General features: G+C 38.6%; 2 protein-coding genes across 2 annotated transcripts; one reads left to right on the top strand and one right to left on the bottom strand.

The window, feature by feature from the left end:
* Positions 1-3,367: 3,367 nt before the first annotated feature.
* Positions 3,368-5,075, bottom strand: LOC113092400 (zinc finger BED domain-containing protein 1-like). Its single transcript, XM_026257989.1, has one exon. The coding sequence runs from the start codon at positions 4,897-4,899 to the stop codon at positions 3,976-3,978; it is 924 nt and encodes a 307-aa protein (XP_026113774.1). The 5' UTR covers positions 4,900-5,075; the 3' UTR covers positions 3,368-3,975.
* Positions 5,076-9,745: 4,670 nt separating this feature from the next.
* LOC113092401 (NK1 transcription factor-related protein 2-like) lies at positions 9,746-12,814 on the top strand. Its single transcript, XM_026257990.1, has 2 exons — positions 9,746-10,071; positions 11,841-12,814. The coding sequence occupies exons 1-2, from the start codon at positions 9,858-9,860 to the stop codon at positions 12,431-12,433; spliced, it is 807 nt and encodes a 268-aa protein (XP_026113775.1). The 5' UTR covers positions 9,746-9,857; the 3' UTR covers positions 12,434-12,814.
* Positions 12,815-16,669: the final 3,855 nt, after the last annotated feature.

Genomic DNA, 16,669 nt, shown 5'->3' with positions numbered 1-16,669 from the left:
CCTGCTGCTGAACAGGTAGAACTGTTTGCACAATTACCAAACAATGCTGCCGACCTTGTGTTCGCCTTGATGTTCTGAAACATCACTCTCATATGATGCCCAAAAGTTTTGATATGATGCTTTTCCAATGTTTTTAACACTTACATTCGATGAGCACAGCAATTTGATTCCAGTTATTTTGTGTTCACGTATTTCATAGGATTCAGATTGTTTGACAGGTATTGTGCAGTTTATTTTTAGATTAATTTTAACACTTCTACAAATTAAATATTTAAAATGATAAATTGTATTTGTCAGCTAAATTTATATTTTCTGAAGGAAATGGGCAGCAGCAGGAAGGTGGCAAGTTGTAGGATTTGGTTCTTAACCAAAAACAGTCAGCAATCATACTGTAGTTGACTAGTGACAGTGTGAGCAGTATATTCAAAGATAATACGATCACAGTTCTTTATGCCAATTATTTATGGATGAAGACCAATCGCATATCTTCATGCAAATAATATGACACCATCTCTGAACAGTTTTAATCTTAAATTAAATGAAAATAATGAAGCTACAAAACTAAAATAGCACATTTAAGGGTTAAAGTGTTTACAAAACATTTGTATATGTTAAATCTGTATTAAGTGGTTTGAGATAAATAGTAGTTTACCTTAACAGAAAGTTTGAGGAATATCAAAGCAATGCTGCTTCACTGTAACAAGCACTGCTTTTCAGATACAAATAAGTTGAACTCTTTACACCCCTTATAAGATTTTTAAAGAGGGGAATCCATGAAACATTTAGTGCTCTGAAGTTGTAATCTTCAAAAGAGTGACAGTTCAGTAGTTTCCCATTCTATTGTCCACTTCACTCTGGATAGGAATAAAGGGACAAAGCCAAACAAAGAGCAAACGGCTATCTATTAACAGAGCTCCACCACAAGATGCGACTACATGAATGATCCGACATTTAGCAGATATTCCTGGTGCTCTGATGAGTTTATGAGTCAAGAGGTGGGGTGCTGGAACAGTGGGAGGTTTGTCTGTAAAGCCCCTTTCACACTGCACGTCGGACCCGCAATATTCCCGTAACATTGCCTGGTCGCCTTCTGTGTGAAAGCAACCACGTCCCGGAATTGATTACCGAATCGAACCCGGGTCGGGGACATAGTAACATTGCGGTAATCGATCCGGAACAAGCGCTGTGTGAACAAAAGCCAGATCTAATTCGGTATCGAAGTGATGACGCGCGTTATCGCGCGACTCTTTTACCGGCTGTTTTGAAGGAAGATCAACATTCGCGACGAAAACACATGTGCAAACTGTAATGAAGCAGAGATCAGTTAGTTCCTCACTTTCCGCGCTGACGCAGAGATCGTTTGCTTGCTTCAGTTAAAGTATAAAGTGCCAAGCGTTGTCGACTCGTACATTACACGTCACGCGCTGATGTCACGTGTCGTTACGGGATCTTCAGGGGTTGTGTGTGAAAGCACGCACATATACCGGGTCATCACTGGCTGTGTGAAAGTGCCAAATCTAGCGACCAGTAGGGCTGGGCGATATGGACAAAAAATCATATCCCGATATATTTAGGCTGAATATCGATATACGATATATATCCCGATATTTTTTCCGCAAAGTGAGAGCAAATGTTCAGTCAAAGTCAAAGCCAAATATGACGTCACAAGTAGTTTTATTGAAACCGGCCATTTCAGTGAACAGTTGCAAAATCAAATGAATAAATAGTAAACGGGTTTCTTCACCTGGTTCATAATTAAATGCTCAGCTGTTCAAATAACAATAAAATGTAAAAAAAACTGTACAACAAAATACTGTATAACAATAGGACAGGAGTACCTTTTTTGAAATCAAAGCTCCATAAGGTGCACATTTGAATAAAAAAAAAAAATCTTAAAACATTTTAAAATAAAATAGGCCAATCTTTTTCCGAAATAAATATATTTATATGAGAAAAGTACAAATATCAAAAATGTTTAGTTTTACAACTATTAATGGCTTATTAAAATCCAATAACAGATTTTATTCTCCTTTCTAACAAATCCACAGATGCAAATAATGAATATTACAAAAGAATATGACAAACCCTAGTAACTTAAGGGCAGCATTTACATATAAAGAAAGAACAAAATAAAGTGCTCAGTTTAAGAAAAAAAAAAAAAAAACATCAGCTTGAGATTACCTTTTCCTTTTTGTTAACTCAATTTCTTATCTGAACAGTCTCAACCAGTTCCACAAGAAACAGATTATCAACTAAATAAACATTTTCCCCCTCTTTTTTTACTTTGATAAACAGTAATTCTGTCTTGAGGTAGACATTAGAAGATAGACAAGCGTATCCTCCTTCGTTTAAAGATTTTGTGCGAGAAACACCAGCCTGTCAACAGCATCCGGCTTCAGAGATGCTCTGTGGCAGGTCACGATATTGCCACTACAGCTGAAAACCCTTTCGGAGGGTGAACTGGTAGCTGGTACCAAGAGATACTTTTTTGCCAGGTGGCTCAGAGATGGAAAGAAAACTTCATGATCCTTCCACCACTTGAGAGGATCAGTGTCACTCTCCACACTTGCGGACTGCAAGTAACTTGACAGTTCATTTTCAATAGCCCCCCTCTTGGTTGGTGCAGTGGTGGTGGCTGTGCGCTTCTTGAAGAAGCTTGCCAGTCTTTTAGCTTTTGGTGCTACTGCTGCTTCTCCATCTGCAGGCTCAGGCACAGTGGGCACACATAGGCAAGGCGGTTGACAGCTGCTCTGATCAGCCAGTAGCGTCTCCACCTCCAAGACAGCTCTGTGCTTCAATGCTTCCACTTTTTCACTTGGGATGTAGGTGGCCCTGAACCGAGGATCCACAAATGAAGCCATCTCCAAAAGGTCAGCAGTGGCTGGGTCAGAATATTTGCTGTTGAGGTACTCAACAATGCTGGTCTTGATCGATTTACAAAGCTCGCTATCACCCTCTTCACATGCCAGGAGACTTTCGTTAAAAAGGTGCAGCACAGGTTTCACATATGATAGAGTGACGTACTCCTCACCTGATAAAGCATCAGTAAAGTCCTGGAGAGGTTTCAAGACCTTTTGGACTGCTTCTAGGACCTCTAAGTCCTGCCAGGTAGGGACAAGGTGCCTGGTGTTTTTGTCATTAGACAGGACTTTGGCCAGTGCTCCTTCCTGCTCCAGGACTCTCTCTATCATCTGCTGCCTGGATCCCCAGCGTGTGGCAGACTCGGTTATGAGTTGGTGACTTGGCAGACCCAGCTGAATCTGGACTTCAGCAAGATGTCTCCTTTTCTTCCAGCTGTACGAAAAACTGCTTACAATTCTTTTGCACAAAGAAATGGCCCGGTGACATGCTTGTCATTCATGCCATGTCCTGTCAGAATCATAAAAAACTATTAAACAAATGTGCTTATGCAAGAAATTTGACTCAGGGTTCACTTTAACACATTCATACAACTAATCCAAAATCAAACTTTAGAAATATTCTACATTAATATTATATTATATTAATATTTATTTTATTGTTGGATTGTTTGTGTTTAAATTATTTATTTTTCTGAAACTATGTGTGCTGCCGTTTTTTTACCAGGTCTCCCTGGAAGAAGAGATTATTATATGGGATTTTTTCCTGGCTAAATAAAGGATACATTTTCTCTTTCATAGTTTATTTTTTTAATCAACACCAGTACTAATCATAAATATCAAATATTATATTTTTTTTCTGAATTTTAATCATGTAAGTGATTTTTATGTATTATTATTTTTGTATAATTTATAAATGATGACTATACTGTATGTACATTTACTCGTGTTCCGTTCTTGTCGTTGTTCTTAGTATTTAATATGTATGCTATTTTTTAATGCTACTTCATATTTCTACTCCACTAAAAACTCCATGTGTCCATGTGTCATGTGTCAACATTAGTTTCTAGTTACTTTGCAGTTTGCTATTTTCAATCCAGAGAAAAAAACTAACATTTTAATGTTTTTGATTAAAGTAAAATATCTGAATACTCCTTACAACACTGCACTCACCAATAGCCAAGTGCAGTCTGTGACCGAAGCACTGCATCCTCATCCACTCGTTCAGCTCAACCGCTTTGACGATGTTGCTCCCGTTGTCGGTTGTTATAGCAACCAGATACTTTTCTTGGAGTTTCCAACTTGCAATTGCGTCCTGCAGGGCCTCAGCTATGTGCTCACCGGTGTGATCCTGGGGGAAATAACTTGTTTGCAGACACGCTGTTTTCATCTCCCAGTCTTGAATGAAGTGAACTGTCACGCTCATGTAAGGCTCACACGTCCTGCTCGACCACATATCGCTGGTCAACGCAAAATGGGTCACGTTAGCGAGCTGGTCAGCAAGGCGCTGTCTGAGTTCAGTGTACATTTGTGGCAGTGCTTCTCGTGCAAAGTAGTTGCGACTGGGAAGCTCATATCTCGGGTCCATAGTTTTCAGTAGGTTTTGGAATCCGACTTGTTCCACAGTTGCAATGGGGACCATATCTTTAGCAATGTGATAGGACACCGCTTTAGTTATAGTACACCACTTGACACTTTTCTTTTCATAAGGCACGTTGCGGGAAAATGAAGTTTGCAGTGAGCTTTGTGTTGGGGCTGGAGCTTTTTCGGGTTGTCGATGGCTTGCGGCTGTGGCTTCTGCAGCGCGCAGTTTCAAAGACTCTTCGTACTGCAGTTTGTGCCACTGTTTTAGGTGGTGAAAAAGATTTGTAGTGCTTCCACCCCTGGCTGTAACTTGTTTATTGCACTCCCTACAAATAACGTGATGTTGTTGCTCATCTGATACTTTAAATCCGAACCATCTCCAAATTACTGAGCCACTGCTTTTTCTTTTACTAACCAATTCCTCCGCGCGCTCCGCAGACGTACCTGCTTCCTCCATGTTTGTCGAAGAGTGGCTCTGTGCCTGCCCATCCCCCCTCCCCCCATCGAAGAGGAGGGGCGGTGGCGCGGGGAGCAGCGCAAATTTGAACTATATCGATATATGCGATATGCTCTAATTCCATATCGCGTCTAAAAATATATCGATATATTTTTTTATATCGATATATCGCCCAGCCCTAGCGACCAGGGACCAATTACAGGAACACTTTACCCCTGTATTTGCCGGAATGGCAGTGTGAAAGGGGCTTAAGTGTGCCCCTCTCCACAGGCATTGCACCCTAAAGTTTTCCTCTTGGCTCCACCAGCTGTCTTGAAATTCTCCACCTTACCTCTTGTGTGTTCTTTATCTTCAATACCTGAGACTACGTTGTGCCCCCTGGGTCACACTTTTGTGCTCTGGTCCTGTGTAAACAAATGTGCATAGTGTCAGGTCTGCAGAGAGGAAGTTGTAAACGTGAAGTCTTAAACTTGCAGGAAAGACTTCAGCCCCCATTCTTATGGAGCTCACTCAGTGCAAGCTGCTGGGCTTAGACATGCTAATGCAAGCAAACAGGCCCTGTTTCGGACAGAGTGTCTGAAGTTGGACTGTGTTACAACCACAAAACATGCACTGCAGGCTGCTAGTAAACAAGTAGAAATACAACTGAATGGCAGTGCAGGGGAGGATAAGTCATTCTGTGTCATAAAGGATAGGAGAGGAATCAACATCTGTTATTTGAGAAGTGGACAAGGGTTTGATATGGTGTTTGTGTTTTTGCGTGTGTGTGTGTGTGTGTGGTATTCTGACGATGCACTTGTCTTTTTGATTTATGTTTGTTAATTATCAAAGTGTGGCCCTTTTAAATATCTCAGGCTTTAAAGGGGGGGTGAAATGCTATTTCATGCATACTGAGTTTTTTACACTGTTAAAGAGTTGGATTCCCTTGCTAAACATGGACAAAGTTTCAAAAATTAAGTTGTACGTTTGAAGGAGTATTTTTGTTCCAAAATACCTCTTCCGGTTTGTCACAAGTTTCGGAAAGTTTTTGTTTGAGTATGGCTCTGTGTGACGTTAGATGGAGCGGAATTTCCTTATATGGGTCCTGAGGCACTTCTCCCAGAAGAGCGCGCGCTCCCGTATAGCAGAGCACAGACATTCACTGATCAGAGCAAGAGAGCGAAATGTCACAAAAGAAGTGTGTTTTTGGTTGCCAGGGCAAGACAACCCTGCACAGATTACCAAAAAGGGACCAGTGGATGGAGTTTATTTTTTACAGAGCATCAACGGAGTTGTGCAAGTGTTTTTGTTTTGTTTTGTTTTACAAACAAGGCCCAGTTTGACGACGGATTTGCACATCGTTTATTTCTTAAGGATAATGCAGTCCCAACGAAAAAGGTCACGATCGTGTGTTGGAACCGCATGCGTTGAGTAAAAGTTTCCACATGTACACCTTAAAAAAAAAAAAAAAAAAAAAAGACGACATAAAGTGGAACTTAGTCATTTTCCAAAACTGCTAAGCAAATATATACATTTCAGTTCATGCCACATAGAGACGTTGTTGCTGCTGCTGCTCTTGTTAAATTTCAGCCTCGGGATCTGATTCTGGATCATAAATATACGCTGAATCTGACTGTTAGCCATGGTTTGTTTTGGATGATGTTTTTTTCCTCACGGTAATGTCACAGCTTCCAAACGCTCTCAACGCAAAAGCCTACTCGCCCTCGTGATTCTTTAGCTCCGCCCACACGTCACACCTCCACCCGGTCGTGTTTTTCCGGGAAAAATCGGTACAGACTATCTTTCTCTTATAAATATAATAAAACTAAAGACTTTTTGGAGTTATGAAGGATGCAGTACTACTCTATAGGTACTCAAGATTAACAGGATATTGAGTGAAAACGAGCATTTCACCCCCCTTTAATGTAGATGGCATTATAAGTCTTGGGAATGTAGTCAGTAGCGTCTAGTTTTTATTTTATTACATTGTGTATATTTATTTATGTATGTATTTAGGGAAATAGAAGAACAGAATCAGAATCAGAATCAGAATGAGCTTTATTGCCAGGTATGTTTACACATACGAGGAATTTGTTTTCGTGACAGAAGCTCCGCAGTACAACAGAATGACAGCGACAGAACATAAAACACATAATAAAAAAATAAAAAAAAATACAAAATAAAGTAGATAGTGAATGACAATATACAAATGACAATTGTAGGCAGGTATATTACAAAAGAAGTTATGTATGTACATATATATTGTGTGCAAAATTTAAGTGTATACTAAGTATGTGTGTTAGATAAATAAACACACATACTTAGAAGTAAATCACTAGCTAGATAGTGAAACGGTAGTGCTTTAAAGGAGAGTTTCTCATTTATCAGTGCCAGACACACGTTTATTGATTCATCCCAAGGTCTGACAGATTGATGCCACATAGTGAATGTGAAGATACTGGCTTAAGCTATTAACTATGAAATAAGCCAACACACTGTACTGACCCCAGATCATTTATTTGCCAGGAACAAATGTCTTTGATAGTTAAATTGGCTTTATTTAGGGGTGAAACTTATAATATTTTTCATTTGTTAAAAAAAAAAAAAAAAGGTTTCTTTGACTGTGGCCTTCAGCTCATCTGCATTTTTTGCTCTCTTGTTTTCCTCTTGACAATACCCCATAGATTCTTTGTGGGGTTCAGGTCAGGTGAGTTTGCTGGCCAGTCAAGCACACCAACACCATGGTCATTTAACCAACTTTTGGTGCTTTTGGCAGTGTGGGCAGGTGCCAAATCTTACTGGAAAATGAAATCAGCATCTTCAATAAGCAGGTCAACAGAAGGAAGCATGAAGTGCTCCAAAATGTATTGGTAAATGGGTGCAGTGACTCTGGTTTTCTAAAAAACAAAACAAAGGACCAACATCAGCAGATGACATTGCACCCCAAATCATCACAGACTGTGGAAACTTAACACTGGACTTCAAACAACTTGGGCTATGAGCTTCTGTACCATTCCTCCAGACTCTAGGAGCATGGTTTACAAATGAAATACAATACTTGCTCTAATTTGATAAGAGGACTTTGGACCACTGGGCAACAGTCCAGTTCTTCTTCTCCTTAGCCCTGGTAAGACTCCTCTGACGTTGTCTGTGGTTCAGGAGTGACTTAACAAGAGGAATACAACAACTGTAGCCAAATTCCTTGACATGTCTGTGTGCCTTGACCCCAGCCTCAGTCCATTACTAATTCAAATTCTTGAATCAATTTTGCTTGACAATCCTCATAAGGCTGCAGTTCTCTTGGTTGGTTGTGCATCTTTTTCTTCCACACTTTTTCCTTCCACTCAGGGGCATCAGTGGCCTAATGGTTAGAGAGTTGGACCTTTAACCTGAAGGTTGCAGGTTCGAGTCTCATTGCTGGCAGGAGTGGGGGGAGTTAATGAAAAAGTACTCTCTTCCACCCTCAATAACCATGGCTGAAGTGCCCTTGAGCAAGGCACTGAACCCCCAGTTGCTCCCAGGGCACTGGATATATAGCTCCCCACTGCTCCAAGTGTATGTTCATACTTGGCAAATGTCACGACTTTCTATTTTTTTCCCCACTTCCTTTCAACTTTCTGTTATCGTGATTGGATACAGCACTCTGTGAACAGCCAGCTTCTTTGGTAATGAATGTTTGTGGCTTCCTTGTGAAGGGAGTCAATGAATGTATTCTGGACAACTGTCAGATCAGCAGTCTTCCACATGATTGTGTAGCCTAGTGAACCAAACTTGAGAGACCATTTTGAAGACTCGGAAACCTTTGCAGGTGTTTTGAGTTGATTAGCTGATTAGCACGTCACCATATTCTAATTTGTTGAAATTGGGGGATTTTAATGTGAACCAAAGTCATCACAATTAAAAGAACCAAAGACTTAAACTACTTCAGTCTATGTGCACTTAATTTATTTAAATGAAAATTAAATGAAATTAAAATGAAATCTATGCATTTAGCAGACGCTTTTATCCAAAGCGACTTACAATGCATTCAGGCTAACAATTTTCTCCTATCATGGGTTCCCCGGGATTTAATACATAAGTTTCACAATTTGAGTTGAATTACTAAAATAAATTAACATTTCCATGACATTCTAATTCATTGAGATGCACCTGTACAATTGGTAGTTTGTGAAGACTGTTTTAAGTTCACTTAAATTAAAATATGCCTATTAAGTGTTAATAATTTATTTCAATTATATTGATATAATTGTTGTCTAAAATTGAGGGGAAATTAATTTATATCAGTAACATTATTGGTATCAATGATACTGGCCTTCATAGGCTACTTAGTAAAAAATGTGGCCATTAAACCGTATTTAAAATGTACCATCTTTAAGTTGTTTCTTCATTAATTTGGAGATTCAATGTGTAATGATAATAACATCTCAATTAATTACTTAAAATTATTATTTTTTTAATCAATTGATTACCTTGTGCACTTATGTTAACCTTTCAAATATGTTATTGTTGGTATAATATTTGTTTATTTTACAGCTGAATATACTTTTCAATTGAATTGCTTATAAAAGACCCTCAAATGACACTTGAACAGCGCTGTTATATATATGTCATCATGAAGCACCTTTTATTTCTAAGAGTGCACTGTGCAAACGATCACTGAAGAGTGTAGGTTAAGGATTAGATGCAACAGTTTCTTGAGTTATGCAACTTGTCAGCCTGGGAACTTGTCCGTGTTGTATTGATTGAATTGAGCGCAGGTTTAGCTACCGGATGCTCTCATCCAATCGAAAGGGATTCCGTTAAACGCTCGTGTTCACGCGTCTCCTCTAATGGACCTGTTAAAGAGCTCAAGCACACCTTCATCACTGACATCTGACCGAAGCACCTCACATCAGACCAGAAGCTGCATCCACTTTCTGCGTCTGCTTTGTTAGAGAATACAGAAACAAGCTATCAGAAATTCTACTGGAATTTGGAAAATGCTTGAATATCAGGAGTCCGGAGCGAAAACAACACCAGGTCATCGGATTTCATTTTCGATTATTGACATATTGGATCCTAAAAAGTTCACAAGTAAAAAATCACATGCCGTGTCGGAGAAAGAACGGGCATCATCTTCAGAAAGCACAGAATTTGGAAGTTTAGAGGAAAGTCCTGAGCACGAAGGATCGTTTTCCAGCTCCAAAAATAAAGGTGAGAGAATAATAATCACACAAGAGTGCAAATTATTTCGGAGTGGTCAACTTTTGAAGTAGCCTAATTTCTGTAAGTATTTTTGACTTAGAGGTTTATCTTGCATTTTAAACCAAACGCTAATATATTTCTGATATTTCTAACTCTGTGACAAATAGTCCTGCTTGTGTTTGCGATGAGCGATTGGGCAGCTGTTACATCTGACTACAGCGACTTCTGTTCGCCAGTGTGTAGCGCACGCTGCTAACTTGTAATCCAACTTTTGTGGTTACTGAAACATTTTTCTGAAATGTAGCATATAGGCTATTATATGTTAAAAGAATACATGTTTTTGAGACCTCCACAACCGTTATCTTCTGTGGTTACGCCTTTTAGAAATGCCATAGCTAGATGCCACTAGAATTCCGAGAAGAATAATATATATATATATATATATATATATATATATATATATATATATATATTTTTTTTTTTTTTTTTTTTGTAAAATATTCCTAGATGTGTTTGTATGATTTCACATAGGTCTATATAAAAAATAATATGGCTAAATATAAGATTTTCCACGGTATATCTCATCCAAACAGACCTTTTGTATGATATTAGATTGTGAATTTGACCTTCCCCCTCATTTCCAAGACTGCGTTGTCTTTAAACAGCCGCAGCTGAGTAAGTGATTGCCATTGGGACAGTCAGGGCAGATAATTGTTTAAATCGTCCCATTGAGGATGCCTGCGCTCACTTTGATCGATATCCCATTACTGGATCCTGCATATCTCCCTCCAGCAGCTTGCGGCTCCCAACTTCAAACCCCTGCCATGTCTGATCCCAAATATCGTTCGATTAAAACTTCCCTTTAAATAGATGACATTTATCGATCTGCCGACAAATATGAAACTCCATTAGCGCGTCATGGCTGGATGGCAGAGCTGGATTTAACTAGGGTTTCTTTCCGCAACATGACATTTGAGGCGATTTGTGATTTTGAAATTGTTGAGGGATTATGGCCCATTCCACGTCAGTCTTTCCTTGAAATCCACACACAGTAACAACCTCCCCTTATTCCTGTACAGGACTTCCACTCGTTTAATTCTCGGCATAGCTGCCAGTTACTTTAATTCAGCCGATCACTGGATAAGGGTTTGATAGCAAATATTTATTAGCTTATTTATTTTTTAAATATTTATTATTAACTACAGTGTAAGGCCTCATACAAATGTTACTTTCCAATAGCGAACCGCATCAATTAGCCTAAATTCTGTAGGCTACTATTAATTAAACATTGGTAGTTTGTATAGGCTAATTAATGCCCCTATAGGCTAGTTAATTAATAAATTACATTTGTAATTCTGATTATTATTCATTTATAACAATTTGAATAATTAAATAGGCTGATGTTTTAATGATGCGTTACACGTACTTTATCCCTGAACCGTACTGCAGGTGTTGTAGAGCACTTCAGATTTAGGACAGTTTTACCAATAATTAATGCCATTCAAAGCACCAGTCAGAGCACCCTAGCAACACCCTGTCTAGGCATCTGACTGCGTTTAAGGCCTGCATCCTTATAATATCAAGCTTTTGGAGATAATTTAATCTTTCAGATAAGGTAAACCCTGGTAAAAATGTGATAGTTGTTATTCTGTCTCATAAACTAAATAAATAACACAGTCGTCTTGTATTTTTGGTTCATTCGTCAGAAATTAAATACAGTTATTAAAAACTTTACCTCTCTGAAAGAAACTTAACATATCGATATTTTTTATTGACAGAAAATCGATCAGCTGATGAACACCAAAGTTGTGTCAGGCTCCATCCTCCTGATCCAGATGTAGACTTGGACTCATCAGCCTCGCTCAGAAATGTAAGATCGGGCTTTTCTCCTTCTGAAGAACCGGATGAGGCAGATGAAGAGAGAATGAGTCCAGCGCCGGATGACGTGTCGCGTCAGCGGCGGCGACGCTCTGATCACAGCTGCGCGAAGCCGCGGCGCGCCAGAACCGCGTTCACATACGAACAGCTGGTGGCTCTGGAGAACAAATTCCGCGCAACGCGTTATTTATCCGTTTGCGAGCGACTAAATCTCGCGCTCTCTCTGAGCCTGACCGAAACCCAAGTCAAGATTTGGTTCCAGAACCGAAGGACCAAGTGGAAAAAGCAAAACCCTGGCGCAGAGAGTTCCCTGCAACCCGGCACGAACATCAGCCAGACCTGTGGGTCCACATCAGCCCTCCACCCGCCATTCAGCACCGGGAACGTCATCTTTCATTCTGGTCCAGTGCACCTGGCATCTTCCGGTGGGATTTTGCATCCGTTTTTGCCCGATGGCTTTCTCCAACCAGCATTCTTCCCCCCTCACTTATGAAGTCTGGAAGAAGGAGGAATGATCAAAGACTACGTGTAAATGTGATTTTATAAAGTGGATTACTTGTTCAGCGATCCTCAAAAGAAGGGGATCAGTCTTATTATGTAATAATTAATTAGGTCTTAAATTAATTGATATGTAGCCTAACTGTTTTCAGTGATATCTGTGAGCAGAAATATACCTTGGCACTCACTTTAAATCTTAAAGCTGAGATATGTGTATCTTTCTTTTTAATATATTGGTCCTGTCAGCAGTTTGATACATTACTGTGGATTACTAGCATAAAATTCTTTAAATAACTTGAAATGAAAGACAGTGATGTTCATTAAAATATGTAGAAACATGTTGATGAGGTCATCAATAAAATCAGACTAAAGGTCATTTATTTTATATATATATATATGTGTGTGTGTGTGTGTGTGTGTGTGAGAGAGAGAGAGAGTGTATACAGTGTATCGATTTCTCCGAAACTCTGTAATAGTAGATATATTTTTTCTACACCAAAGCATTACACAACCTAATAAGTTAAAGTCTATTCTCTTCATAAACACTGGATGGCGCCACATGAAAACTTGTAGAATAGTTGGAGACTTCATATAATGGTGACATTAATATATTATAAATATTACAACTAAATACCCCCCAGATAATCTACATTTGCTAAATATGTAATTTGCTGTATGCAAACAAACCAAACTGACCGTGTTCAGAATAGCATGTTAATACTGTTGCTGCAGTAATTATGTTGCATGTTTCTTGAAATTGAATAGTGTGTATATTGTGCACAGTTTGCAGATTTTCTGTCTAGATCAATGGAGCAGCAGGAAAAACCGCTCTAAAGTGTGTGAGATCAAGAGGGCCTGGGAAATATTGATCTGAATGGCACTGCAGGCAACTAGACCATTACTGAAGAAGAGCAATAACACCATTTGACCACTAGAGGACGCTGCGCACTCATGTCATTAGATGAATTCACAATTAATTGAATTCAAGACTGTGCTAACATTAGGCCTTACATTGGGTTTTCACATCACAAAGGATCTGACACTAGCAAAAAGGAAATGTTTTCTGATGAAATGTGTGAATAGTATTGTTCTAAGATATCAAAATGAAACACCTTTAATTTAGATAAAAGTATTGTAGGGTTATTAATGTAAGTCTACACCAAACTAGTCTTTGAACATTTCATAACCCTTCAGGTTAACTTTAAAATCATGTGTTTTCTCAGAAGAGATGATTAGACATTCTCTCATCCTTTGGAACTGATTCCAGCACACACTACAACTTTTCCAAGTTCATGTGTTTTTGTGTGTGTGTGTGTGTGACTGTGATACAATGTGGGTTCTGTGTGTTTGTGTAGGAGTGAAATGAGAGTTGAATCCAGCCCTTATGGCCTGTGTGTTTCTCTGGCTGAGTGACATTCTGTATTGTCCTGGCTCTTGTTTCTTCAGCCTGTTCTCCAATCTGGAACCATGTCAATCCTCACCACCTCCTGCAGATTTCATGTGACAATCCATCAGTTCAGTTCAATTACTTTTTTTATTTTATTGTTTTCTTGGTGCATTGTTTAAAGATGTTTTCAAAAAGTATTTGTGGACACATTGTGGACAGTATTTGTTTGATTTATTTGGACCGTTTTACTTTTGAAGTAAAAGTTATGAAGTTTTGAGGTTCTCATAAATGTGGTGAGATATTGAACTAAACCTTCTTCCAATACAAATTGAAATATGTATGTATATGAATAATTATTTCTAGTCCTGTCTGTTGACTGGTCACTAGTGTTCTCTATCTACTTTATCAGTCAGCTCCAGCTCATGAGGCTGGAATGTGATTATGCAGAAAAGGCATTTTCTCTCTGCTGACAAATATTAAAAGTAAGCGAAATAAAGAACTAACTACATAATATTAATTAATAATATAGTAAAAACAAAATTGTTTTATCAATTCCTGTTTTTAACTAGTGTTCATACAGTAAATGTGTTTATAACATATATATATATATATATATATATATATATATATATATATATATATATATATATACACACACACACACACACACATATATATATATATATATATATATTAGTAAAACATAAATTGTTTAATCAATACCTGTTTTGTGTGTGTGTGTGTGTGTGTGTGTCGTGTCATTTGCAAAGATGAATGAAGATCATAATGGATTTTCCTCTGCATGTATATTAATTGCATGCTAAAATTAAAAGGGAACATGTTCATCAACACTGTTTGAAAAGTCATTATTTTTCGATTTTGGTTTGGTTTAAGGTAGTGGTGCGGAAATAACACACTTTTAAGAAATAGTCTATTCTTTTGCTCGAGGATGTTTGTGAGAGAGCATAGTGAATACTGTGAGTGAGAGAGATGGCGGGGTGGGAGATTTACAGTGTGCTCTATTTTGAGGCAGCTGGGAAAACAGTGAAGGGTTTTGGTCAAGGAATAGCTTGTGGGTATATGCCAAGGGCTTCTCCAGTCACCCCGTTTCTCTCCCATTCTTTCATGGAATGCTGAGATATGTGGCCTAATGTGGGGTTGTGCAGTCATGCACAAAAAGCTGAAGCAAATCCTTCTGATAGCTATTTCCCTAAAAATTGAGTTTCGAGTGTGCAGTACATTCCATTTGTAGACATCTTTAAACACAAGGATGACCACTTCACATAGAAGTCCTTACCCAGTATATACAGACCGAGATGAGACGCAGACTCTCAGGAGGAGTTTGGCACTTTTTGTTTTGTCTGAAGGGATCTTCGTGAATTAAATCATGCCTTTATTTTGGTCTTCTGTCCTAGGGCAATGTTTACCCTTGTGTCTGACTTGCACATCTAGTGTTCTTGTTTGTGTGAGCTCTCACTGCGAACCACTACACACTCTGCCGTAGTGGGGAACAGTAAGAGAAGCAAAATATGAAAGCCTCCCTCTATGTGTGTGTTGTTTTTCAGATTTTAGCTTCAGTCTCTTTCTTTTCATTCAGTTTCTTCTCACCTTAACAGTAACTTGAGCTGGGTGTTTTTCCCCCACTGTGTTTTCCGTTCTGTGAATTGTTGCTTTTCGGATTGGATGATGTTACTGTAGTGGCATCTTGGGTAAAAGCCAATGCAGACTGTGCAACATCAACTGCCTTTCGTCTGATTGTGCGATTATTCATCTTAGTTAATACTGTTCTGATATCTAAAGGAATAATGTCATAATAAAAATAATTAAAAAATGAAGCATTTCAAGTGATGAAATGTAGCTTTACATCACTTGCTCACTGAATCCTCTGCAGTGAATGGTTTTGAAAAAATGAGACTCCACATGAAAACACCACAAAAATCCACATGACTCCAGTCTATCAGTTAATGTCCTGCGAAGTTAAAGCTGTATGTTTGTAAATAAACAAATTCATCACTAATACCTTTATTAAAAATGTGTTGTGATGCAATTATCAGCTGTTTGAACTCTCATCATGAAGGCACCCATTCAGATCCACTGGTGAACAAGTGATGTGATGCAAAATTTCTCCAAACAAGTTCAGATGATGAAAAAAACTCATCTAAATCTTGGCGGTAAGTAACATTTATTTATTCATTTTTGCAGATTTTCATTTTGTGAGAAAAATGGCTGATTATTAGACTCCTGTTGTAGGGCAGTCTTAAGACTCATCGTATAAATGCAATTATTCACCGTCAGTGAACATGCCACACTAATGCTGATGATGTTGCCCCACGATGAAAGAAACTCTCTAGGATCCTTCACATTCATAAGGCCTCTTGTCTTGATCTCGCACGAATTGCCTTCCCTAAATTAACTTTGTATGAGATTAACTGATCCTGTGCGAGATATCTTTGTAGTAAATTATTCTTCCTTATGCACTCTGAGGCGGTTCTTCTCTGAACGAACCCTGATTGAAAATCTCTGACTGTTGGGAATCACACTGAGAGCCAGATCCCTTGATTGTGCCCGTGTCTTGTTACGAAACAGGACACTGCTTGATGTGGCAGCAGAGAGGGAATGGAAGGAATAAATACCTCATGTGTTTTAATACAGACATGTCTGATGTTCACCTCTTTCCAGTAATTAATATTCAGTCTTTCATTGATGATAAACCGGAAAAGGTACTTTTATTGCATTTCACAGAAAATATAACTGGTCATTGCATGTCACGCTGTCTATTAGGTGGTTGCTCCAAGTCAAAAGTGTTAACAAGTCTATGATCTTTTGATCTCTAAGATACCACTT

Source organism: Carassius auratus, unplaced genomic scaffold, assembly GCF_003368295.1.
Source record: "Carassius auratus strain Wakin unplaced genomic scaffold, ASM336829v1 scaf_tig00214575, whole genome shotgun sequence".
Lineage (NCBI taxonomy): Eukaryota > Metazoa > Chordata > Actinopteri > Cypriniformes > Cyprinidae > Carassius > Carassius auratus.
Note: the sequence above shows the minus strand (reverse complement) of the source record. Positions and strands in the feature narration are given on the sequence as shown.